Here is a 25415-nt window from a genome sequence, read left to right on the forward strand (position 1 = left end):
TGCTGTGGCAGGCATCCCACATATAAAATAGAGGGAGATGGGCACAGCTGTTAGCTCAGGGCCAGTCTTCCTCAGGAAAAAGAGGAGGATTGGCAACAAATGTTAGCTCAGGGCTAATCTTCCTCACCAAAAAAAACATAATAATTAAAGAGGATTCTGAGGTCCTTAGAAAGGGGAAAAGGTTAAAATGTGGATAAACTTCATACTTTGTTAAGTTAGATATGTGTGATAAAATTGAAAAAGTAGGGCTGGCCCCGTCGCTTAGCAATTAAGTGCACGCGCTCCGCTACTGGCGGCCCGGGTTCGGATCCCGGGCGCGCACCGACGCACCGCTTCTCCGGCCATGCTGAGGCCGCATCCCACATACAGCAACTAGAAGGATGTGCAACTATGACATACAACTATCTACTGGGGCTTTGGGGGGCAAAAAAAAAAGGAGGATTGGCAATAGATGTTAGCTCAGAGCCGGTCTTCCCCAGCAAAGAAAAAAAAAATGAAAAAGTAATTGCTAAAACAACAGAAATAGTTTGTAAATTCCAAACCAAAGGAAAAAATGGAATGAGAAAAAAACAACAAACAAAAATCCAAACAACGTACAAAATTCAACCCAGGGCCGGCCGTGTGGCTTGGTGGTTAAGTGCGCGCGCTGCGATGCTGGTGGCCTGGGTTCGGATCCCGGGTGCGCATCGAGGCACCACTTCTCCATTCATCCTGAGGCCGAGTCCCGCATACAGCAACTAGAAGGATGTGCAGCTACGACATACAACTATCCACTGGGGCTTTGGGGGGAAAAAAATAAAATAAATAAAATCTTTAAAAAAAAAAAAAAAAAATTCAACCCAACCATCCAACAAACATACAATTCAGAAAAGGAGAAAAAATTGCCAGTTATACCTCAGTCAAGCTGAAAAACAAAGGAGGAAAAGAAGCTTAGGAAAGAGAAGACAAATACAAATAAGTTGAAAAATATAAGTAATCACAATAGATGTGCATGGACTAAACTCTATAGATGTGCATGGATAGGAACCATGATAGTGAATTTAAGAGAAAAAACAATACAGCTATATAATTCTCACAAGAAACACACCTAAGTAGAAGATGCAAAAAGATTTGAAAATAGAAGATATATTGGGCAGTTACCTCTCTCAGCTATTGATAGTTAAGCAGACAAAAAAAATGATAAAGAGAAGATATGAACAATGTAATAACTTCATCTAAGCATGTGGATGGAACAAATATGCTTATAAAAATAAACCATAAAGCAAGCCTCAAGTCTTTCAGAATATTACTGCCATACATATGTTTTCGGACTGTCAAATAGAGCTAGAAGTTTGTAACAAAAAGGGAAATTTAAAAATTCTTACACTGTCAGAATGGCTAAAATAACACCAAGTGCTGGCAAGGATGAGAAGAAACTGGATCATTCATGTATCGCTGGTGGGAATGTAAAATAGGTCATCTTCTTTAAAAACTAAACATACAACTCAGCAATCTCACTGTTAGGCATCTACCCCAGAGAAATGAAAGCTTCATTCACACAGAACCCCGTACACAAATGTTCTTGGCAGCCCAAATCTGCGATCACTCCCAGATGTCCTTTATGGTGTGAAGGGTTAAACAAACTGGGAGATATCTATACTGTGAAATACTACTTGGCAGTAAAAAGGAGAGAGCTACTGATATACATTACAGCCTGGGTGATCTTCAGAGAATTACGCTGAATGAAAAAGCCAATTATACTGTATGGTCCTACTTATATAACATTTTTGAAATGACAAAATGTTGGAAAGGGAGGATACCTTAGTGGTTGCCAGAGGTGAGGGCTGGGGTGGCTGAAGGGCGTGGCACCATCAGGGATCCCTGTGGTGGTGGAGCTGTTCAGTATCTTGACTGTGGTGGTGACTGTATCTGCCTAGGTGAGAAAATTGTATAGAACTTAATATACCCAGCCACGCAAATGAGCACACATTCTGGTGGTGTTTTGTTTTTTTTTTTTTTTTTTTTTTTTTTTTTTAAAGATTTTATTTATTTTATTTTTTCCCCCCAAAGCCACAGTGGATAGTTGTATGTCATAGCTGCACATCCTTCCAGTTGCTGTATGTGGGACTCGGCCCCAGGATGAACGGAGAAGCGGTGCCTCGATGCGCACCCGGGATCCGAACCCGGGCCACCAGCATCGCAGCGCGCGCACTCAACCACCAAGCCACAGGGCCGGCCCTGTTTTTTTTTTTTTTTTTTAATTTTATTTATTTGTTTTTCCCCCAAAGCCCCAGTAGATAGTTGTATGTCATAGTTGCACATCCTTCTAGTTGCTGTATGTGGGACGCAGCCTCAGCATGGCCGGAGAAGCGGTGTGTCGGTGCACGCCCGGGATCCGAACCCTGGCCGCCAGCAGCGGAGCACGCGCACTTAACCACTAAGCCACGGGGCCGGCCCTGGTTGTGTTATTATGTTACAAGTTTACAAAATGGTACCATTGGGAGAAACTGGGCAAAGTGCACAAAGGATCTCTCTGTATTATTTCTTTTTTTTAAATAAGAGCTTTATTGAAATATAATTCACATACCTGTAGTTCACCCATTTAAAGTGCAATATTCAGTGGTTTTTAGTATATTCAGAGTTGTACAGCCATCACCACAATCAATTTTAGAACATTTTCATCAACCCAAAAGAAACCGCACTGGAGAAAATCTTGTAATTGATTGTTCATATCAGGATTATTCACAATCACCAAAAAAGTGGAAACAACCCAAATGTCCATCAGCTGATGATTAGATAAATAAAATATGGGAAATCCATATAATGAAATATTATTCAGCAACAGAAAGAAGTGAAATACTGATACGTGCTACAACATGGGTGAACCTTGGAAATATTTATGCTAAGCGGGAGAAGCCAGTCACAAAAGACCAATGGAAAAGATTCTATTGATATGAAATGTCCAGAACAGGCAACTCCATAGAGACAGAAAGCAGATTAGTGGTTGTTAGAGGCTGTGCCTCTTGGCCATCCAGAAGGCTTAGTCAGCCCTTTTCTCTATTATTTTAGAGTATTTCGTAATAGTAAGTTCCATAGTTGATACAAATACTGCTCTCATAACATCTGTCTCTCTTGAGTAACTGCAGTGTTCAATTCCAGTGGCAGTCAGGGCACGGGACTATCTTACTGCCCTCCCTGTCTGCACAGCTGCGGTGGCTATGGGCTTGTGCTTGTTGCTTCCCTTGCTGTGTGCCTGGGCCTGACTCATGGGTCTTGCCTCCAGCCCAGCTGCAGCTCCAGCAGGTAGCACTGCAGCAACAGCAGCAGCAGTTCCAACAGCAGCAGGTGGCTCTGCAGCAGCAGCAGCAACAGCAGCAGTTCCAGGCTCAGCAGAATGCCATGCAACAGCAGTTCCAGGCAGTGGTGCAACAGCAGCAGCAGCTCCAGCAGCAGCAGCAGCAGCAGCAGCAGCAGCACCTGATTAAATTGCATCATCAAAACCAGCAGCAGGTACTAGGTGTCCTTGTTCCTGCGCACAGCCTCCCTCCTGTGGCCCTTGAGCCCTGCACAGGTGCCAGCCACAGTGCTGGGTGCAGGGGCCTCCTGATGCCTGGTGCCCTTGCTTCCTCCTCCATGGGCTTCCCGCAGAGCCTGCAACAGAAGGGAGAAACAGGCCCTAACTTATTAGGAGGGTGTTATGATTGCACGAAGAGGGCCTCTCTATCAGGCTTGGATGTCTGGCTGTGGGCCTACTGTGTGCGGGGTGGCTGGATCAGTGGAGGTTTCTGGGTGCAAGTGATTCTTGTAAGAGTTAATTGAAGTGAGAAGAACACTCCAAGATGCAGGACTGCTTGAGCCATCCCATGGGTCCCATGGGTGTGTTTCTTTTGAGTACATGCATGCCTCCTGTTTTGTCTCTGAGTGTTGCGGTGTAGGACACAGCACTAATCAACACCCCCGCAGTGTCCCGCACGGAAATGACAATGTCACATTAGAAGTCCTGCTTGTAAGAAGACGTTTCCTTCCTCTCATGGTTTGCAGTCAGCATCTAGACGTGCGTCAGGTCTGCTCTTGTTTGAGGGAGGGAAGCCCTGAGGGGACCTCTCCACTTTCCCATCCCCTCCAGGCCTGGGCTTGCTGCCTCCTTTCCCCAGTGGCCACCCTCCTGGATTTTGGAGGTCCCCCCAACTCCCAGAGCTGACAGTGAATCTTTGGTCTCACTTTTCCTCCTCATCCTGAAAGGCAGACATTGGTATCTTCATGAGGCTCGTACTCTTGACCACTATAGGGACCAAACAAGCATCACTGGAGAGGCTTCAGAGCACTGCAGTCACCTGAGTGTTTATCTCGGCTTCTGTGGTGCTGCACCTAAATGCTACTTCTGAACCCTTCAGATAGTTCCCTTGAACCTTCTTTCAACCTCTCAAGCCTAGGAGTGGACCAGCACCTGGTGGCCAAGGCACAGGAGCACAGTTGGTCTGTCCTCAGGGTCCTTCTGTGGGAGGTGTTCCCTTTGCCCCGAGTGAGCAGCCTGGGCAAGCTTCCTGGAGGCAAGGCTGGCACAGCACCCAGAGGTCAATGGGATGACCAAGTGCTGCTTGTTCTGCCCCTAGATACAGCAGCAGCAACAGCAGCTACAGCGGATGGCACAGCTGCAGCTGCAGCAGCAGCAGCAGCAGCAGCAGCAGCAGCAGCAGCAGCAGGCTTTGCAGGCCCAGCCATCAATACAGCAGCCACCAATGCAGCAGCCACAGCCTACCCCCTCCCAGGCCCTGCCCCAGCAGCTGCAGCAGATGCACCATGCACAGCACCACCAGCCGCCGCCACAGCCCCAGCAGCCGGCAGTTGCTCAGAACCAACCATCACAGCTCCCACCACAGTCACAGACCCAGCCTTTGGTGTCACAGGCTCCAGCCCTCCCTGGACAGATGCTCTACACCCAACCACAGCTGAAACTTGTGAGTACCCGTGGCTAGTGGTGGGCCGCAGCTCTTCTCACGGTGCTGCATGTGGCCGGTGGCCGGCGGCAGTTTCTGGGGCTCCTTGACTGTAGACAGCACGTCCTCTTCTTCAAGCACAGGGACTCGGGCAGCCTGTCCCCACACAGCCCGGCCTCCATGTCCGGCTCAGCGAGGGAGCATGCATTCTAAGAGCTGCTGCGCCCTGCGCAGGGGCGCCCCTGTTGCTAGGGCAGCAGTTTGTCTTCCAAGCAGTGTGGCTGATTTCAGCGGTGGCCCTGGGCATTTTAAGATTGTAGATGATCAAATGGACGGCAGCACGCATATTCTCACTGTGGGTGGGCATGCCGCCTCCATTGGACGTCCCCGGTGGTTTGCCAACTGCTCGGAGTTATGTTCTGAGCAAAGATCCCTGCCATTTCCATATTTTGGAGGGGGGAACTAATATAAAATACTGTTATTTTTAGTCTTATTATGCATGTCTGTACAAAGCACATCTAGTCAGTGACATTTACACAGAGGACAGAATATTGTCACCACGTCAGGGGTAGGTGTGTCAAGGGGCCATTTTAATGTTTTTTTGGCTCACTTCCTTGGTTTTCGTGGCCTTTTTTATTTGTGATTCATGGAGTAGAGTGGGGACAGGGGCCATAGCTGAACCAAGTAGCGGGTAAACAGGAGCCCACAGAGGTGGGCTGGAAGGCTGGGGAAGGTCGTGAGGAGCAGGTATGGTCACACCTGTCACATGGGAGTTAGCCCGTTGCTGGCTGGCTGGCCCTGGTTCCCTTCGAGGAGTCGGGGCTCCAAGTGGGGCTCTTGTAAGCTCGATGTGCTTGGCCCGGAGGTCGAGCAGGCTGAGCTGTGGACTTGGCCTTGGGAGCCATTGCTTTGCTTGCATCAGTGGTTGGTGGTGATACTGTATAGTGACATCCCAGTGGGAGGGCTGTGCTTCTCCCCAGAGTCAAGAAAGGTGGGTCTTGGCTGTGCTGACTCAGAGCCAGGCTGGCCTGGGACCTTTCTGATGAGCCATGGGATGAGGGATGGCCAGTACGGTGACGTCATAGCCAGTGAAGTTATGGTGGTCCCATCCCCCTTCTCAGGAAAGGTTCGAGATTCAAAGCTCCCACAGAAATAGTGGGTGCTCTGCTCTTTGCCCTGAGTGGCTCCAAACTGCATTCTCCCTTCCTCAGGTCCGAGCTCCGATGGTGGTGCAGCAGCCGCAGGTGCAGCCCCAGGTGCAGCAGGTGCAGCCCCAGGTGCAGCAACAGACAGCGGTCCCGCCAGCTCAGGCCTCCCAGATAGTGGGTTCTGGAGTCCAGGTGAGGGCCTTCAGAGCCGAGGGCTTCTTCCGGCAGGTGCATGTCCACCTGTGCGTGGAGCTAGATTTCAGGCGCTCTATAGTGAGGGTTGTGGTTGGATCAGGGGCTGGGTTGGTAAAGCACGGGGCTCCTCTCCCCAGGCACTCTGCAAGACAAGGGCTCTCCGGAGCCCTCGGGGTCCTCGGGGTGGCCAGGTCATATCTGGGTTTCCCAGCTGCATAGTGCATGTGTTGTTCCCACCTCTCCTCTGACGTACTTCATCTTCTCTCTTTCCTTCTTCCCTGAGAATACGCATTGGAGAGGGTAGCATTGCAGTCTCATCCTTGCCTCAGCTTTGAGTGCAGGCCTGGTTGGGGGGTAGACAGTAGCTCTCTAGACACTGGGAAGAGCATGAGAATGGGGGTGCCTGGCTCCAGTGGCTGGCGCGGGCTTGTGCTGCAGCCCCTTGCCCGGCCACCTCCTGGTGCTCACCTCTGTGCTAAGAATTGTGGCCGAGGCCCACCATGTCCACCTGTGCGTAACTGGATGTTGGTGGGTTGGGGTAGGCCTTGTCCAGCCTTTCCTAGTAGAGGCCAGATCGTCGTTAGTGTCTGGGGGTTGGAGATCGGGCCTTGTGACTTCTCTGTAGACCCCCTCTGCCCTTGTTCTGGTGCCGAGGAGAGGAACATCCAGTCTGGGGCCTTGGTTCTTCCTTTCTCCGGCCGGTGTTGGGAATGGCTGAGCAGTGAGTGTTGGCTTTAGACAGAACAGATGTGCTAGTTGACTTGGAAAGACTACAGCAGGGGCCTGCCCGCCCTGGTGCTGCACAGCGCTGAGTGGCATCCGCTGCGCTCCTGCCCTGCTCATTGCCCACTGAGCTCCCTGTCTGGTGCACAGTGCCACATGTCAGCCACTTCTGGGATGTGATGTATTCCGTTAGAGTCAGACGACATTTCACTGTGGGGGACAGCTCAGAAATGGTCCTTCCTGGTCCCAGCTGCGTTGCTCAAGTCTGCGGGAAGCTGCCTGAGGAGAAATGTGCTTACCGAGGCACCTGAGGTGTTTGGATTTAACTGAGTCGGCCTAGCAGCCTCCGTAGTCACTGCACCAAGTGACCTGGGCCCAGAGTTCCCCAGGTCATTAGCTTGCCCAGACGTGGTCTTGTGCAAAACATACCACAGACCTCATGTCTGTAGCTGAGGAGGGGGCTGGCTGTCCTGTGTGACTAGGTTGGAGTCCATCTCTGCCACCACCACTGTGTATCCCAGGCTTGTCCTCAGGCCTCCTGGGGCTTCCTCCTCTTGGTGTCCCGTGCAGAGAAGGAGGTGGTGCGTGGTCAGAGGTGGGACAGTGGTGGCACATAGTGACCGTCCAGCCTGCAGAAGCCCCTGCCCTTGCCACTTCGTGACCTTCCCTGCCTCCCTCCCCTGTCCTGGGACCACACTTCATGGAAACTTCCGCATCTCAGGTCTAGTCCAGTAGGAAAGCGAGAGGCTTGGCATCCTTTACTTTGCAATGGCCGTCCTAAAGCAGAACTTCTCTTTTCATCCCATTTCTTGCTGTTTGGGAAGCGAGCAGCCATAGAACAATTAATGTCTTCCTATGGTCCGGGCCCATTCTGCTGGTGTGTTTGTAAGCTTCTAACTCAAGGAACTACTCTCTGTAGCCCCTGTGGTGTCTTACCACCTCCCAGAAGCAGGACATGGTTGTGTGTGTTCAGTATCCCGCACTGAGCCTGTATGTGGCACTCTTCTTCCCAGTGGTTACTCTGCCCTTTGCTTCTGCTGGAGGTCCCAGGCCAGCGAGCATGGGAGCTTGGCTGTGGGCTGAGTCACCTCTGCAGTAACCTTTCCCCTCAGCGGAGCATGGAGGGCTGCTGGCAGGCAGGACTCTTCTTTACAGGGGACTCGGGGAAGATTGTGGGACTCTGGTAGCTGGGGAGGATGAAGAGGGTCACCACTTGAGTATTCACTGGTGGGTTTGGTTTGACGAGGAGTACACCTTCAGGTTTTTCAGGAGTGATGTTCACCTCCCTCCCGCTTGTCAGAGACCAGCCTCGGGCAGAGCGGGTGAGAGGCTTCGCCCTGCACTGCTGGCCGTGCGGTGGGGTTCCCAGGTGCTGGTGGTAGAGGGAGCATTCTCGAAGCCCAGCAGAGCACCGTGCATGTTTGTGCGGTGCCTCTCAGCCCAGGTGCAGCGCCTCGAGGGCCTCTGCCTCCGGTCTGCTGGCTTGTCTCTGGGCTTGTCCTGCCTCTCTGCAGGCAGTGCAGGTTCATAGAGGCTGGTTAGCTGGCCTTGCTGCATTGTTCTGGCAGCAACGGGGTCCCTGGGTGCAACAAGCCCTCCTGGGGCGAATCTCTGGATTCACAGCCCTCCTTTGCAACCTGGGTTGGCACAGTGGACAAGGCAACAGATATTCTGACTCAAAAACTTAAAAAAGTATGTGGTAACTGTAGAAGACAGAAAGTTGAGAGAAGTATAAATAAGGGAAACATTCCAGTGCAGGAGAAACAGTTTTTTTCTTTCCAGGTCTCACGTAGTCAAGGTCATACTGTACATAGGATTTTATTTGTGGCTTCTTTCCCATTTGCATTACAATAGAAATAAAACGTTCTTCTGTAATTAAAAACCCTCGGTCTACATTATTTTACGTGGCTGTGTAGTATTCCTCTTATGAATGTATCCTGCTGTCCGTAATTACCATCTTGCCCTTGGACCCTGAGATTATTTCCAGTTTTTGCTGTTACCGTGTCCTGATGCATGGCCAGGGTCTGGGTTGTTTCCTAACAGTTCCCAAAATTAAGTCACTAGGTCATTTTAAGGCCCTTGAATCATATCAGCCAGTGATCTACCAGGAGTTCAGAGATGCAGGCTAGAACTCCTGTGTGGTATTCATGCATTTGACGTCAGGACACGGTGGCCGTGTGTCACACCTTCACGTGTGTGAGCTCTGCACGCAGGTGCCGGTTCCGTGAAAGAAGTAGTGGGATGGGGGGGCCCAAGTGGTCAGCCCTCAAGCCTCATGTCTCAGGTCTGCCCTCTCAGAGCAGAAGAGTGAGAGGCACCTTGTTGGGCGAGTGCTCAGCGGTGCTCTGGGCCTGATGGGTGGCTGGGGCTCTCAACCTGGGGTTGAGTTTGGGATCTTATACGCCTGGCTCTCTTATCTGACGTTACTCATGTAGATGAGAAAGGTGACGTCACTGTCACCACAGTGGGATTTACTAGGACACAGCAGGAGAGCTGTACTAACTTCTCTTTCTCCCCTAAACTTCTCTTTCTCCCCTAAACGTTATGACTGCAGATAAAACCGGAATGGAATGCGTCTCCATTTCTGAACAGTCCCTATGCTTTTGTCTTTTAATATTCTATTCTTTTAGTATATGGAAACTTAACTATAATTCTCAAGTTACAAAGAATTGTTATCAAACACACGCTTCCCCATTGTGCATGCATATAACATGGCTGCTGTATGGCGATCTCCAAATGGGCCTCTCCCACCCTGCGCAGACCCCCTCTCCTCCTTCCGGGCCCCCCCTGCCCAGTGACTGAGGAGGAGCCTGGCCCGCAGCCTGTGGGGTGGAGCTTGAATTCCTTTCTTGGTGGATGTGTGTTGGGAGGTAGAGGAATGTAGTCGCTCGGGAGAGTGGGAGAATGAGTTGCTGGTTGTTCACTGCCTGGCTCATCTAATCCATTGAACACTATTGGTGTGTTTTCATTAGAATTTGGGGTTAAAAGAAAATGAGCTTCCCCTCTCAGGAGTTCTCAGTTGCAAGAAAACCAGTCAGCAGCAAATGAGATTTAAGCTTTTGGTTCCTTATTACTTTTGTTTCTTGCTGAAAAATGTTTGCACCTCTCTCATACCGCCTGACTGACTTCCAGACCCTTCTCCCTCAGGAAGGAGCATTGTCAAGCGGCCAGAGGGATCTCAGATGGGTTCCTCTGAGTGTAGTGCAGGGCTGGTTATGAATGTACACTGTTTATGTGACCCCGCCTGGCCACAGGCTGACGGCTCAGCCCGGGAGAGAGTTGCTTTCAGCCCCACTCTGGGCGCCTCCTCCAGGAGGAGGCATGTTTCCCCGAGACTTCCTGTCCGGAGCCCTGAGAACAGGCACATGTCCTTTTATTGTGCTTCATTTTATTGCACTTTGCAGATGTTGGGTTTTTTACACATTGACGGTTTGTGGCAACCCTGTGTGGAGCAAGTCTGTCAGTGCCATTTTTCCAACAGCATTTGCTCACTTCGTGGCTCTGTGTCACATTTTAGTAATAAAGTACTTTTCGATTAAGATATGTACATTATTTTTTTAGACATAATGCTGTTGCACACTTTTTTTTTTTTTTAAAGATTTTATTTATTTATTTTTTCCCCCCAAAGCCCCAGTAGATAGTTGTATGTCATAGCTGCACATCCTTCCAGTTGCTGTATGTGGGACTCGGCCCCAGGATGAACAGAGAAGTGGTGCCTCGGTGCGCACCCGGGATCCGAACCCGGGCCGCCAGCATCGGAGCGCATGCACTTAACCACCAAGCCACGGGGCCGGCCCTGCTGTTGCACACTTAATAGACTCAGTATAGTGTAAACATAACTTTTATATGCGCTGGGAAACCAGAAAACTTGTGTAACTTGCTTTATTGCGATATCTGCTTTATTGCGGTGACCGGGAGCCAAACTTGCAACATCTCTGCGTCTGCCTGCACACTCTGAGCACTCTTGCACCCCCACCAACGTCCCACTTTGTGTCTGATGGCGTGGGACGTGGTGGGCTCTTCAGGACCGTGCTTGCGTTTTGGCAGACACCATGAGAATGGCTTCTTCGCTTCCCACCCCCGGGAAGTCCTTTTGTTGGTGTGGCTGCAGGAGTGTCCATTCCCCAGCCCTGTGTGAGGGCTGCCCCATTCCCATGGCTGTGGGCGGTTCAGTTTGGCATCTGCTACTGCTTGTGTGACCCCTGGCTTGCAGTGCTCTGCTGCATGCGACCCATGGGCGTTAGTGTGGGACACACATGTGATGCCAGAGGTCTCCCTCAGGCCTTTCTCCTGCTTTGGAGCCCTGTCCCTGGCACACCTCGCCACGTGGACTAAGTGGCCATCAGCACTGCCCCAGTCTCATGGACCAGCTCACAGCCTCCTGGGAGAGATGTTTTATTTTTCCATGGATCAGTCCTGCTTCCTTTCTGAATCTGGCCGTGTTTTAGTTTGGTTTCATCTTAATAGTTGTGGGAGCACGCAGGCCCTGCTCTCCAGGGACCAGACTAGGGCTCCATCCCCTGACTCAGAGCCCAGAGTGAGGGTGACTGGGTCACAGGAGACCACCGGGTTCCTGTCAGTGTGAGCAGGCATTGACCTATGACAGTGCTGCCTTTGTGCTTCTAAAAGTATAAGTTGATCAGGAGGCGGATCCCAGCTAATGCTGGAATTCTGGCGTCTGCGGTCATCTTGTATGTTTAGGGACAGACCTGACCCATGTCCCTGTGGGAGGTGCACCTCCTTACGAGGGTGAGGCCTCAGGCTGAGTTCCAAGTTTCCGTTGCCCATCTCCCCCTGATCTTAGGTATAAAAGAAAACCAGTTCCCCTGTAGATACTCAGAGGCCTGGAGGAGAGGAGGATGGTTTGAGTTCAGGCCCTCAGGCGTGTTTTCCTCAGGTGGTATGCTACTGAGAAAGGAAAGGTGCCATGAGCTGGCTTACCTGGGCTCTGCTTCTGTTTTAACGGCGGTCGGCTTCTCCTTGTAGCCAGCTTTGGTGGCGTGTACTCTTTCGAAGTCTGTCCCAGGAGCCTGGTCTCCCAGAAACACCATCCCTGGCCCTTGAGGTCTAGCTCTGAGGGCTCAGTGGGCCCGTCAGCAGATCAGAGGTTTGTTGGAGGAGTACAGCCAACAGAATAGAAAGGTCTGGAGGCAGCATTCTTGGCAGCTCCTCTAGATTCCAGTGCCTAGACGGGCCTTGAGGCTATGGGCTTGAACATGTTGGCCAGCCTCTGCCCCTCCCAGGCTGCCCGAGCCCCCGAACGCCCCTCACCTGTGGGTGCTCCTTGTCGCAGAGGCTGCTCACCCCTCTCCACCTGCCCATGCACTGCGTTTCTTTGTTGCGATCACCTTGTCTGTTGTCCCTCTATCCTCAAGATGATCACCGCAGCCTTGGCCCAAGGCGGGATGCAAGTAAGAGCCCGGTTCCCACCCACCACCGCCGTGTCTGCCGTCCCATCAAGCTCCATCTCTTTGGGTGGACAGCCCTCGGCACAGGTATTTACGGGGCGGCACCCAGGAAGCTTGGGGTCCTCTGAGCACCTTTGTGAGGCACAGCGTAATCATCCGTGACTTCCTTCCCATTGGCGCTCAGAGTGCCTCGCCGAGCTCACCTGGGGCCACATCCAGCTTGTGTTTCTCAAGGGGATATGAATAAATAGCTGAGTATGTTTTCATTTTAATATTTTGGATGGTTCTAATGTTTTCAGTTTCTGGAGAAGATGGGAGCAAAGTCTCTTTTAAAAATTTTAGCATTTTAGGGGCTGGCCTGGTGGCGTAGTGGTTAGGTGCGTGTGCTCCGCTGCGGTGGCCCGGGGTTTGGATCCTGGGTGTGCACCGACACACCGCTTGTCAAGCCATGCTGTGGCGGCGTCTCATATAAAGTGGAGAAAGATGGGCACGGATGTTAGCCCAGGGCCAATCTTCCTCAGCAAAAAAGAGGAGGATTGACATGGATGTTAGCTCAGGGCTGATCTTCCTCACACACACAAAAAAAATTTAGCATTTTAGATAGTTATGCTGCTGTCATTTCATGGTAAAATAAAACAGAAGCTAAGCTGATAGTTTTGCTTTCTAGGGCTTTGCTGTCTGATATTATAACCACTAGCCATATGTGGCTATTTACATTTAAATTAATTAAAATTAAATAAAACTAAAAATTCAGTTCCTCAAATTACATTCAGTTGAAATTCAGTTATATTCAAGTGCCCAGTAGCCTCGTAGGGAAGCTAATGGCCGCCTTACTGGACAGCACAGATTGTAGAACAAGTCAGTCTAGTCCATCGTGGTGGAAAGTTCTGTTGGACCGTACTGTTTTCGAGTTTACTGTGTAGAGTGTAGATTTACTACACACACACACACTCCCACACACCCCAACACACACTCATTCTAGGTAAAGACTTCTGTGTATGTTACGCTTTTTCAGGAATATGAATTCCTGGTTCTCCATTATCATATGAAATTTGGAATTCTTCCATGGTGTATTCATTTGTTTAACAAATAGTCATCAAGTACATTTGTGGGCCAGGCACTGTTCTAAAGAGTCTGAGAAGAAAATGGTGATAAGGTTCCCTAATCTTACAGGCTTTCCATTTTAATGGGTTTGCTATGAAAACCTCAGATTTACCAAAGCTTTAAAATTCATTTTCTGTTGTAAAGGAGATGCATCTGTAAACCTAGCAGACAGTAGCAGGTGTGCAGGCACTGCGCTTGCCGCGCGTGAGGGGCTGCCTGTGCAGAGTGGCTGCGGTCTGTCTTGCCCCAGGCCACGTGCCAGGTAACCCACAACACACACTGCTGAGAGAATGACGAGGGCCTTCCTGAGGCTGAGGCATTGCCATTTGGGGCATGTTCAGTTTTCACCCTCTCTGCCTCCTGACCCCCAGGTTCACCTCAAATGCACCATTTACACAGTTTGTCAGACTGCAACTTGAGTTGTTTGGTTTGACCTCCCCTTTGATAGGTGGGTTGTGAGGAGGAAGTGGCTGGAATCTGCTGGTAAAAAGGCCTTGTGACAGAGCTATCTAGAGTAGCGGAAGCTAGGAGGCAGGGGAAGTGGGCTGTGTCGCCAAGGTGGCAAGGAGGACAGGGTGACCTGGAGGCTGCATGGGGGCCTCAGCACGGTGCCTGGCTCAGGGTTCAGTCCGTCGGTGCCTCGGGCGCCCCCCACCCTCCAGCCCCATGACCTGCTCATGTGTCGCTAGTGCGCGTCTCCTTGCCCTAGTCCCTTTGGAGTCTCAGCTCTGTGACCTCGAACTGCTTGTTCTCCTTTCCTGTAGCCTCTGGCTCAGTGTCCATTGGGTTGACAGAGTCAGGTTGGGTTGTTGGGTGTGGGGGAATGACTTTGGCATCAGCACGTAAGGCTGACTTTTATAAAAACAATAAAACCCCCCAACATTTTGAGTGTGTGATCTATGCCAGGCCGTGAGCCAAGTTCTTTGTGTGTAGACTCTTGTTCATTCTCACTGAAGCGGGTCGTACTTTGAGCATTTAGGGGATCTCTTCATAGTGGCCCCTCAGTGCTGGTGAGTGTGGTCCCCCAGCAGCACTTGAAGCAAGAGATACCACTGCCTCCTTTGCAGCTTCTGTCTTCCCACCTCGTCCTCTCAGCAGAGTCCTGGAGTTCAAACCCTCTTTCCCCTGCAGGGCAAGGCACGTCATGGACGTTCAGCTGGCCACAGAGCTGGTTTCAGAATCAGTGTGCAGCTGCCTTTGTGTCAGAGTCTTTCTAGTCCAATCCCTTCAGAGAAAAGATAGCTTATTCCAGGAATGTATCATTGAAACACAGCCGGGAGCCACCCCTGCTGTCCCAACAGGTGTCCCACCAGAGCTCTTAGTAGCCGGCACCTCTGGACCTCAGCGTGTCCACGTGGTGCATCCTGTGGCTGCTCTCCACCCCCAGCCACCTGCACACAGCCGTCAGTGGATGTGCTTCACATCCACTGTGCCTGTCTGGTTTTGTTCTTTCCTTGTGGCAACAAATTGGGTCCAAGAAAACAGGCAGAACATAAAGTCAGCTCTTCCTCTTTCAGCTCTTCTTGATACAGGGCCCTCTTGTCTCACCCTTTCCTGCGACCCCTGTCCCTGGGATGTGTTCCGTGGTTGCGTCTTTGTTTTGTGGTGGAGACACTTCATGGATAACTGTGACCAAGTAGGATTTTGTGCTGGGCACATGCTGGACACAGTGTCCAGTACGGGAGGCCAGGGGTGATGTGGGGTTCCTGTCGGGTATGAGCAGGTGGCACCACAGTGGGACCTATATTGTGCTTTGCTCTGGAGAGTGACTCCTCGGGACATGTCACGTGTGGGAGCCAGGAGTACAGGGCAGTTCCAGGGATATCCAGCAGGTGCAGGTGGTCCTGAGAGGGCTAGAGCCCATGGTGCCACCAGCCTCCCCTGAGGCTTCTTCACAGCATGAGGCTCCCCACACCAGCCTTTCTGCCCTGCTGCCCAGCAGCCTGGCTTCGTCACCCTGCCTGCCCTCTGCCACTTCCCCTCTGCTTGCTCTCTGTGCCCACCTCGCCTTCCGTTCCTGCTCTCTGCAGGCCTCCTGGGCTGTCCTGTGGGGGGTCCCTTTCCAGATGCTTGTCCTTACTGTAGGGAGCAGATAGTGCTGAGGTGCCTGGACTCCCCCGCCAGCGGTGTGACTTCCCTCTGAGCTCCCACTTCCTGTCTGTGATATGCAGATGATGGGGTGTGTGGGGCTTGTGGCAGGCACTCAGAAGCTCCCTCCCCTGGGAGGTACAGCATTTGTGTCCTGTGGCTTTTGCTGGCAGCTGTGACAGACATGCCCGTGCCTCTGGCAGAACATGCTCAGAGAGGTGAAAAATGCAGGGCCGGCGCAGCCATTCTCCCCTCAGAGGGCTCCTTACATAACCGAGGGAACACAGTCGTCCTGCTCTCCTCTGCCCTGGAGGCCAGCCAGACCTGACATAAACCTGAAGACCAGGGTCGCTGTCTCATTAGATGCCTCACTAGGCTGGTTCTTTCTTGACATGGGCCTTTGGGTGGCTGCTTCTCATCCCAGGTGTGTCTGTGGAGACTTGGGATTGGGGAGGCCTGGGAGCCGTGGGCTGCCCTGCACTGGCAGCATAAGAGGGGATCCTGAAGGCCTGTGGGGGGAATATGTTTGCTGCCAGCTGGAATTGTGCATCTCTCCAGAGGAGTTGTCAGATGCAAAGAGATCTGGATTGGATGTCGGAGGCCAAGGCTTTCCTTTAGCAGCCTTGCAAGTGGTGGCTACAATGGCCGGAGGGGCAGAGCCCAGGCCTGGACATGAGAGGTGGGCTCGACAGGGAGGCAGGAGCCCTGGGCTTGTGCCCCCAGCCTGGGCAGGCACTCTTTGCCGTGCCTGAGACCCTCTGTCTCGTGCCTGGGGGAGCTGTGCATGCTCAGGGGCCCTGTGGACCACAAAAGCAGCACTGTTTTTGTGCGCCCTGTTTCCCCGTGGTCTGAATGTTGAGGGTGCCTTTGAAAATACAGCCTCAGACATTCAGGTGGGAAGTGAACTGTGAACTGGCCGCTGCAGCGGCCTCGTAACAGCTGTGATGCCCTTCAGAGAAGCACCAGCTTTAGGCTGCAGACAAGAGCTGAACACTTTCTAGAAGGGCCAGCTGCTCGAGCAGAGGCTGAGGCTCCTCCCTGGGGCAGGTGGGGCCTGGGCGGTCAGGGAGAGGCCAGGTGAGGAGGACTGACCTCCGGGCAGGAGGAGGGCGAGAGGCAGCTCCAGGGGGTACAGGGCAGAGAGTGGCAGCAGATAGGGGTCAAGGCAAGGGGAGGTGATGGCAGGGCTTTAGATGGAAACCACTACAGGGAGGGTTCCCATGCCTGAAAGGCCGGGCCCAGGGTGGGGCCCCAGGGCCGTTGCTTCCCCCTCCCTGGCACCGTCTGTAGTTCTCTGCATGGACTTTTCCGAGGCGACCTGTTCACTTTCCTAGTCCTGAGAGTTTCTGGCATCTGGGTGGATTTTCCAGTGCTGGGGCTGTGCTGCCTGCCCCAGGACTCGGTGCACCCAGGCACCGTGAAGGCGAGTCCTGCCCAGGAGAAAGCTGCTGCCCTTGGTTCAGCTCAGCAAACTCAGCCACCCCACGCTTGTTTCTGACCTTGCTGACATCAGCGTGAAACACCTGGAACCATATTGTCCGCTAGGCCTAGCAGCTGGAGGCCTGAGCTCACTCACTCCTGCCCCTCTACTCCCCAGCTGGGGGCCTGGTCACAAGTGGTAGGAAGAGCCCATTCCGGCTTGGGTCTGGTGCCTCTCTGACCCAGCTGTGTTGGAAGTATCGTGACACGGCCCCCGTGCCCCCTGCCGTGCCAGCGTCCCATGCAGCTCTGCCCACACACTCAGTGGGAAGGGTAGGAAGTGGAAGAGCAGGAGGGGATGACGGTCACTCCGGGAGCCTGGTCCAGGGGGTACTGGGAGGAGGGTGGACACAGGGCCGGTGGGATGGGGTGGGGCAGGGCAGGGTGGGGCGGGTGAGGAGGGATCTGTTCCTGCACTCCAGGACTGAGAAAGCAGTAACCCACTCAGAGTGCTCCTAACCCAGTACTCCCAGCGCCGTGGTGGAGGCGTGTGTGGGAGGCGGCGTAAAGCCTTGACCGCAGATGGCGTTGGTGTCCAGAGTGGGAGAAGGCTGGGAGAAGGCTGAAGCTGCTCTGCAGAACTGGACGGTCCAGGGGTGGGGGAGCCGTGGTCCAAGAAGGAGGCTCTGAGGGGATGCTTGGTGTGCAGGAGGTTGACTAGCACGTGGGAGAAGCCACCACCCACCCTTGGGGGCTGTGAAGCTGGCAGGGCCTTTGGGGTGGTCCCTGTGTAGCAAGGGGCCAGGCCTGTATATCACCATCACTGGGTACTGGATGAGGCGGCTCTCATCCCGGAGGAGGCTGGGCACCCAAGGCTGGCAGGCAGCCGCCTCCCCACAGCTGTCCTCACCACCCAGAACTGCCATCTTGTGCTTCTCCCACAGGAAGTGATTACTTCAAGCATCTTTGTCTATGGTCTTAGGTGGTGTGGTTTCGTCCTGCACAGTTCACGGAAAATGGCATCGTCCCTAGTGATGGCAGGGGTACAGTTGACCCCATTTGTGTCCTCCCCGGTGAGGACTGTAGGGAGTAGGGTGAGCCCTGGCTCTGCAGACAAGGAAACGGCCTCTGAGAATAACGCTGAGCCGCTTACCCCTCCCAGCAGGGTCTGCCCGTCCAGTGGGGGGCTGCTCAGCTGCAGACTGAGGAGCCCAGGCCAGATGTACTGGCAAGGGCTGACAGGGGCCACTTTGCTTCCATTAAGCAGGTCCAGGTGGGTCACAGCGTAAAGCACGGTCTTCCCCACTGCCCTGCAGCTGAGCTTGTCCTTGGTGCTGTCAGAGCTGGGGCTGCCTGTGGCCTGGGAGTCTAAGGGGGCTCGTGGAAGCAAGTGGGAAGACGGTCCCAGCCGTCACAGAGCGAGGTCCTCACTGGCCCGTGGAGGAGAGCGTCATAGGCCAGGGGTGGCTAGGTGGCACCATTCAAAGCCACAGGCCTTCCCTGGCCTCCCCTCCACCAGCTCCCACACCCATGGGTCAGGGACGTGGCTGTGTTCTGTCCCAGCCCAGAAACCTGTGGTCTTCATGGGTCTCCCCTACTGGGGAGCAAGGGTTGCCCAGCCTGGCCTTTCCGCCAGCGCTGTGGCCACTGTGTGCTTGTGTGTATACCCACAGGGTGGGGGAGCGGGTGCCTGTGTTTGTATCTGAGGCAGGGTGTCAGAGAAAGACGAGGGTGTGTGGTGAGGCTGGGAGAGAGGGGGGCTTGTGCATGCAGGTGGACTCCAAGCCTGGGCAAGTGGAAGCACAGGGGCAGGGGGAGTGAGAGTGTGTGGCAGGAGAGCAGGCTGAGCCCCCTCCACTTCCAGGTCAGCCAGAACAGCCTCACCATGCTGTCCTCACCGTCGCCGAGCCAGCAGGTGCAGACCCCGCAGTCGATGCCCCCTCCCCCCCAGCCGTCCCCGCAGCCCGGCCAGCCCAGCTCGCAGCCCAACTCCAATGTCAGGTAGGCCTGGCCGGGGTGCCCCTCCCTGCCTGGCTCACAGGGCGGGCCTGCCCAGTGCCCCTGGCTCACAGACATGCTTCCTTTCACTTTGCTGCAGCTCCGGCCCTGCCCCATCCCCCAGTAGCTTCCTGCCCAGCCCCTCACCGCAGCCCTCCCAGAGTCCAGTGACGGCGCGCACCCCACAGAACTTCAGCGTCCCCTCCCCGGGACCTTTAAACACCCCTGGTAAGTCAGGCCTTGCGTGGGCATGGCCCAAGGCCCAGAGCCCATCGTGTGACCTGCACACAGACAGCCCTGCAAGTTGAGGTGCTGAGGGTCTCCCCCTCACCCTTGCAAGGCCTTGGCTTGTAATAGGGTGAGTGAGCTCCGGAACCCCGTGGAGCCCGAGCACCCCACCTTTAGGGTTTTCAGAGAGCTGGCCCTTTGTGGGCTGGGGCTGTGCTCACCAGGCTGTGTCCTGCAGTGAACCCCAGCTCGGTCATGAGCCCAGCAGGCTCCAGCCAGGCCGAGGAACAGCAGTACCTGGACAAGTTGAAGCAGCTCTCCAAGTACATCGAGCCCTTGCGCCGTATGATCAACAAGATCGACAAGAACGAAGGTGGGGCCGGGCCAGGGCTGGGGCAGGCCCACAGGTAGCCCAGGCCTGCGTCTTAGTGTCCCTTCTTCTGTCCCAGACAGAAAAAAAGACCTGAGTAAGATGAAGAGCCTCCTGGACATCCTGACAGACCCCTCCAAGCGGTGAGCTTTGCCCCCAGACCCCTGGAGGAAGGCTGGTGCTGCGCCCACAGCTCACAGAGGGTGCCTGGGGGCTTGGTTGGCCCAGCCTAGGACAGCACTTTTTTTTTTTTTTTTTTGTGAGGAAGATCAGCCCTGAGCTAACATCAAATGCCAATTCTCCTCTTTTTGCTGAGGAAGACTGGCCCTGGGCTAACATCTATTGCCAATCCTCCTCCTTTTTTTTCCCCTTTTTCTCCCCAAAGCTCCAGTAGATAGTTGTATGTCATAGTTTCACATCCTTCTAGTTGCTGTGTGTGGGACGCCACCTCAGCATGGCCGGGCAAGCAGTGCGTCGGTGTGCACCCGGACCCGAACCCGGGCTACCAGTAGCGGAGCGCGCGTACCCAACCGCTAAGCTATCGGGCCGGCCCCCAGGACAGACTCTTGATGACGATGTGGAGTCCAGAGAAGGGGCCCCAGGGCTCCGCTTAGGTGTATCTGCTTGGGCTTCAGGCCCCCAGCCTGTACCTCAGCCAGCACCAGCCTCAGCCCTGCTCTGGGCCACTGCTGGGCCCCTCACACTTCCATCCTGTGGTCGTCACAGCTCTGCGTCATGGGCTGCTGGCTGGGTCTGGGCTTGCACTAATCCAGCTGGCCATGATGGGTCTTAGTCTGACCTTCAGCCCTGCACCTGACTTGCCAGGGACCTTGGGGCAAGTGACTGTGTCTCAGTTACCCTATCTGCAAAGGGGTCAGCTGCGGCTCGCATGCGTTGGCTGTGAAAATGAAACAAGACGGTGCCTTTTTGTGTGTGTGTGTGTGAGGAAGATTAGCCCTGAGCTAACATCCAATGCCAATCCTCCTCTTTTTGCTGAGGAAGACTGGCCCTGGGCTAACATCCGTGCCCATCTTCCTCCACTTTATATGGGATGCCGCCACAGTATGGCTTGACAAGCAGTGCGTGCCCGGGATCTGAACCTGTGGACCCCGGGCCGCTGTAGTGGAGTGTGCGCACTGAACCGCTGCCCCACTGAGCCGGCCCCCAAGACGGTACCTTTAGAAGCACTTGGAAGGCAGTGGAACGCCAGGGTCTCGACACCACACACATGCCCCTTCCCTTGCCCATGAGCCACAGGGCAGCTGTGAGTGCCAGAGTTTGGCCAGTGCCACAGAGCTGTTCATGTCGACTGGCCTTTGGGTTACTTCCCTCTCCCCAGGGCCTTGGCTCAGGCTGTGCTCCTCTTCTAGAAGGTCTTCTTTGTTCTGCTTATCTGGGCAGAATGCTGGACGCTGCACAACAGGCCTATTGGAGCTGGACAGCCCTTCAGGCTCCCTTGGGTTGATCCCTCATTGGAGTTATAGGGCCAGGGTGGGCAGGCGCCTGGCCTAGACAAGACTGAGGCCATCCTAGCCTGGTCAGGGGCCAGGCTTCTGTCCCTTCCCTTGACCCATCACATGGATACTGTGTTCTGCTGACTATGTCCAGGCAACTCCTGGAGGCTGGGCCACCCTGCCTTAGACTCTGACTGAGGTTCCTGTGGAGGGTTCCGGTGGCCAAGGCCCCCGGGCTGGCTCTGTCCAAGGGAGGCCAGATAGTCAGTGGTTGGGATCAGCACATGAGAGCTGCCAGCTCCCCTGGCCTCCAGCACAGAGGGTCAGCCAGTCCCCTCTCCGCACAGGTGCCCGCTGAAAACGCTGCAGAAATGTGAGATCGCCCTGGAGAAACTCAAGAATGACATGGCAGTGGTGAGTGGGGCACCGTGGCCTGGCGGTGTTTGAAGGGCTGCAGGTATTTCTGGGGAGGTTAGGGCTCACCCCACAGCAACTTGGAACCACAGGCTGGGAGGAGCTGTCACAGTCAGGGGTGGGCAGAGGGGGCACGCCACTCAGCCTGAGGACCCTGCCCAGGAGTCTTCTTCCAGGTCGCGTCTGCAGTGGGGTGTGAGGTGGGACAGCGTGCATAGGAACATGGGAGAAATCACCCTCTGGCTGCTGCTCCGTGGGTGCTTCCTACATCCCCTGGGCTTGTTGGTTTTTATGCATGCCGCCTCTGCCATCCTGCCTCCACCCGCCCAGCACAAGGCCAGGCCCCAAGGGAGGGAACTCTAGGGGAGGTTGAGGAGACGGGGTGGGAGAATTGGCCATCTTGGTCTGCAGTGGGCAGAGGTTGTGGGAAAGCCACGGGAAGTCTGACTGTAAGTGAGAGTGAGGACCTTGGGGTCTGGAGAGCCTCCCCAAGAGTAGGCTGCTGACCCCACCCATCCTGTCCCAGCCCACGCCCCCACCGCCCCCAGTGCCGCCAACCAAACAGCAGTACCTCTGCCAGCCACTCCTGGATGCTGTCCTGGCCAACATCCGCTCGCCCGTCTTCAACCACTCCCTGTACCGCACATTCGTGCCAGCCATGACGGCCATCCACGGCCCACCCATCACGTACGTACAGCGCAGGGTTCAGCCTTGCAGTGGGCAGTGGCTGGTGGGCCATGGGCCACAGCCTGGCCTGGGGTGGTCACCATGTCCGCCTCTTCCAGGGCCCCGGTGGTGTGCACCCGGAAGCGCAAGTTTGAAGAGGATGAGAGGCAAAGCATCCCCAATGTGCTCCAGGGGGAGGTGGCCAGATTAGATCCTAAGTTCCTAGTGAACTTGGACCCTTCTCACTGCAGTAACAACGGCACCGTCCACCTGATATGCAAGCTGGGTGAGTACTTGGGGCTGGTGGGGCTGGTGCAGGAGAGCGAGCCCTGATCTGCAGCCCCAGGGCTCTGCCCATGCAGGGGGCACAAAGCTTCCAGGCTGTGTCTCAGAACAGGCCCAACCTAGCACCGCACACTCCATGGGTCGTGATGTGCTCAGGCTCCCATGGACGTGCATGCTCACACCACAGCCCCAGGCCCGCAGTCCCCAGGTCAGAGCCTGCCTGAGCCATCCTCCTCAATCCTCACACATGTGGCCCAGGACATGCCCTGAGGGCTGGGCCATGAGCTCACACATTCTCACCTTGCCCGCACGTGCCAGGGAAGCCCCTCCTTCCTGTCCAGATGTGGCTCTGCTTGCCTGAGCCCCTGGGGAAACGTGGAAACCTGAGTCAGAGTGACCTCCAGGCTTTGTAGCCAGCCTCACTAGAATCTTCTGGGGTGTGAAGAGCCCTGTTCAGGAGCAGGGCTGCAAGGTGGGGCGTGCCGGGTCACAGGCACAGCCTCGTGTGTTACAGATGATAAAGACCTCCCGAGCGTGCCGCCGCTGGAGCTCAGCGTGCCTGCCGACTACCCTGCCCAGAGCCCGCTGTGGATTGACCGGCAGTGGCAGTACGGTGGGTGAGCCAAGAGGACAGCCATGGGGAGGCCCAGGACAGGCGGGGATCAGCTCTGGGCAACCAGGTTTTTCTCCATGTGCCCCCTCCCACCCCACTAAGGCCCCCTCCTCAACTCCCCCTTCGTGGACAAGAGTGGGTTGCCCAGCAGTCCCTTGGAGAGAGAAGGGTCTCTGCCCGCATTGTGTTCCTTTGCCTGTTGACCTGCAGCTCCAGAGCAGCTGGGTTCAGTGGGTGAGGGGCAAGTAGGCCTGGCAGCCCTGGTGGGCCCCTGCAAGGCTGACATGGGGGCACAGACGGGAGCTTGTGCTCATGAGGACCCATCTGGGTGACATGGCTCCAAGCCAGAGGCCCGGAGAGAGCCCCGTTGTTGGGGACAGTCCCCCTGAGGCTCAGAGTTGGTGCACAGAAGGCCAGGACTGGAACCCTGAGGCTGTCCCTGAGGGAAAGCCCTAGGCTCCAGGCCCATTCACATTCCAGTTCTCCACTGATGGGTGGGCCCAGGAAGAGAGCCTGCCGGCCACCTTACTGTGTGAGAGATGGCATCCCTGGTGACTGGGGCTGGGTAGAGTGCCCAGACGTCAGTCCTGTGCCTGTGGGGGCAACCCTTTCCCAGGGAGTTGCTTGCGTGGGCCCGGGTTGTGGCAGGCTCCAGCTGTCCTGCCTGAGAGCACAGTGCTCACGGCCGCTGCTGTGTTGCAGATGCCAACCCCTTCCTGCAGTCGGTACACCGGTGCATGACCTCGAGGCTGCTGCAGCTCCCCGACAAGCACTCGGTCACGGCCCTGCTCAACACCTGGGCGCAGAGCATCCACCAGGCCTGCCTCTCAGCTGCCTAGCCACCACCGCCACTGCACATCTGGCCGCCCGCCAGGGACTGTGGGGGCAGCCGGCAGCCTTGTCGGGGCTGCAGTGGACACACACCTTGTGTCGGACGTTTCTAGGTGTTGGCTTCCTTAGAGAGCCTGGGCTTAGATTAGCTTTCCTGCTTTTATCTTCTGCCTTGGGGACCTGCCAAACATTTTCCCACACTTGTACAGGGTTGGCACAGGTGGCTGCAGAGCTGGCTGCGTCAATGAGGGGGTGGGACTCCCTCCAGGGAGTCGGACACATCCCCGGCCCCTGCATTCCTCGGGCTGCTGCTGTCCCTGCAGCCTCTGCAGGGCCCATGTCCTTCCTTAGCAGCTTGAGGGAGAACTCAGGGTCTTGTTAGAGCCTCTTGTGTGTGTGCCAGAAAGTACTTCTACCTGTTTCTGTAGGGGAACATGGAGAACATAGGAAACCCCTAAAATACACACAGAATTCTCTGATCACGGTTTTGCGTTCAGACCTTGCCACCGTTGGCATGTGGGGCACGCCGTAGGGAAGCTCCCAGACCCAGGGGCGCTGACAGTATCAAAAGGGAAGGCCGGCCTGTGGGCGGCTGCGAGTCTCTTGCCACCGGCTGGGCCTCATACCTCATGGCATTCTCCCTTCAAGCCCTGAGGGCCTGCTCAGCACTGTGGGGGTACCTGGGGAGTGGGGGCATATGGGTGGATCGTTTCCTAGACTCATGCCCACTAGTTGGGTGCTTGGGCCTGCTTTTGGGTCGGGGTGCTGTCCTCGGGACCTGGCATCCTCAGCCAATCCAGAGAGTGAAGCCTCCCTGACAGGGCATTGGCCAGCTGGCTCTCTGGCGACAAGAGGTCCCCCCTTTTGTATGTGCACTACCGTGTCATCTGTGGTTCTTATAATAAATTTATTATTCCTGTGTTTGTTGTGAATTTGTTACTGTGTCCCCCCTCGCGAGTCCAGGGCCCACTGTCCAGTGAGGGACGCTGTCAGGGCTGAGCCAGGTCCCCCACCTTGGAGATGTCCATGGACACTGAAACTTTAGTTCACCCTTGTCTGACAGTATCAGTGCCTCATCCTGGTTCACTGCCAGGTTTCCGGCAAAGTTCTTGCTCCCCAGAGTGGGAAGAGGCCGAGATTTGCACTGAGGAAACAGCCAGTGGGGCTGGGATGACTGTCCTGCCCGGCGAGGGTCAGCACTAAGCTGACCACACCCGTGAGGCATAGGAAGCTGCTGTCTAGCCACTGAGGGGGGTGGTGTGAGGCCCTCACAGGGTGGGGACATCGCCAGGTGGGGCCCTCCACGGAGGAGGGCGGGCTCTGCAGGACAGGTCATCAGCTGTGTTTGTCAGTGTGCAGGCAGGTCGGCGTCTTGACCATGTGCCCCTTTAGTTCACTCCCTGCACTCCAAGAAGGGAACGTGTGCTGTACCTGAGCTTGTCCTCTTCCAGGGCAGCCACTGGGCTCTGGACAAGCCAGAGTGACCGCCAGGCAGGCCCTTCCCATGGCAGGGAGCAGAGCTAGGGCACATGGCGGGACAGCGATGCCAGATAGC

General features: G+C 54.9%; 1 protein-coding gene across 6 annotated transcripts in view; it reads left to right on the plus strand.

Moving 5' to 3' along the window:
* The window catches only part of MED15 (mediator complex subunit 15), a 71484-nt gene extending 46703 nt beyond the window's left edge, over positions 1–24781 (plus strand). Inside the window, exons 6-18 of one of the 6 annotated variants that reach the window (XM_087423761.1) lie at positions 3263–3489; positions 4593–4937; positions 6128–6256; positions 12358–12477; positions 18866–19002; positions 19100–19227; positions 19466–19600; positions 19677–19740; positions 21399–21465; positions 21992–22152; positions 22251–22417; positions 22910–23033; positions 23732–24781. In XM_087423761.1, coding sequence (XP_087279887.1) covers positions 3263–3489; positions 4593–4937; positions 6128–6256; positions 12358–12477; positions 18866–19002; positions 19100–19227; positions 19466–19600; positions 19677–19740; positions 21399–21465; positions 21992–22152; positions 22251–22417; positions 22910–23033; positions 23732–24242 — 2315 coding nt within the window. In that variant the 3' untranslated portion in view covers positions 24243–24781. The remainder of the gene's footprint in view (positions 1–3262; positions 3490–4592; positions 4938–6127; positions 6257–12357; positions 12478–18865; positions 19003–19099; positions 19228–19465; positions 19601–19676; positions 19741–21398; positions 21466–21991; positions 22153–22250; positions 22418–22909; positions 23034–23731) is intronic. The other 5 variants (XM_014796720.2, XM_087423763.1, XM_004442360.3 and 2 more) reach the window with 5 other exon arrangements.
* The last annotated feature ends 634 nt before the right edge of the window (positions 24782–25415 follow it).

The sequence above is a fragment of the Ceratotherium simum genome, chromosome 35 (genome assembly GCF_057802395.1).
Source record: "Ceratotherium simum simum isolate JZ-2026a chromosome 35, ASM5780239v1, whole genome shotgun sequence".
In the NCBI taxonomy this organism is placed as follows: domain Eukaryota; kingdom Metazoa; phylum Chordata; class Mammalia; order Perissodactyla; family Rhinocerotidae; genus Ceratotherium; species Ceratotherium simum.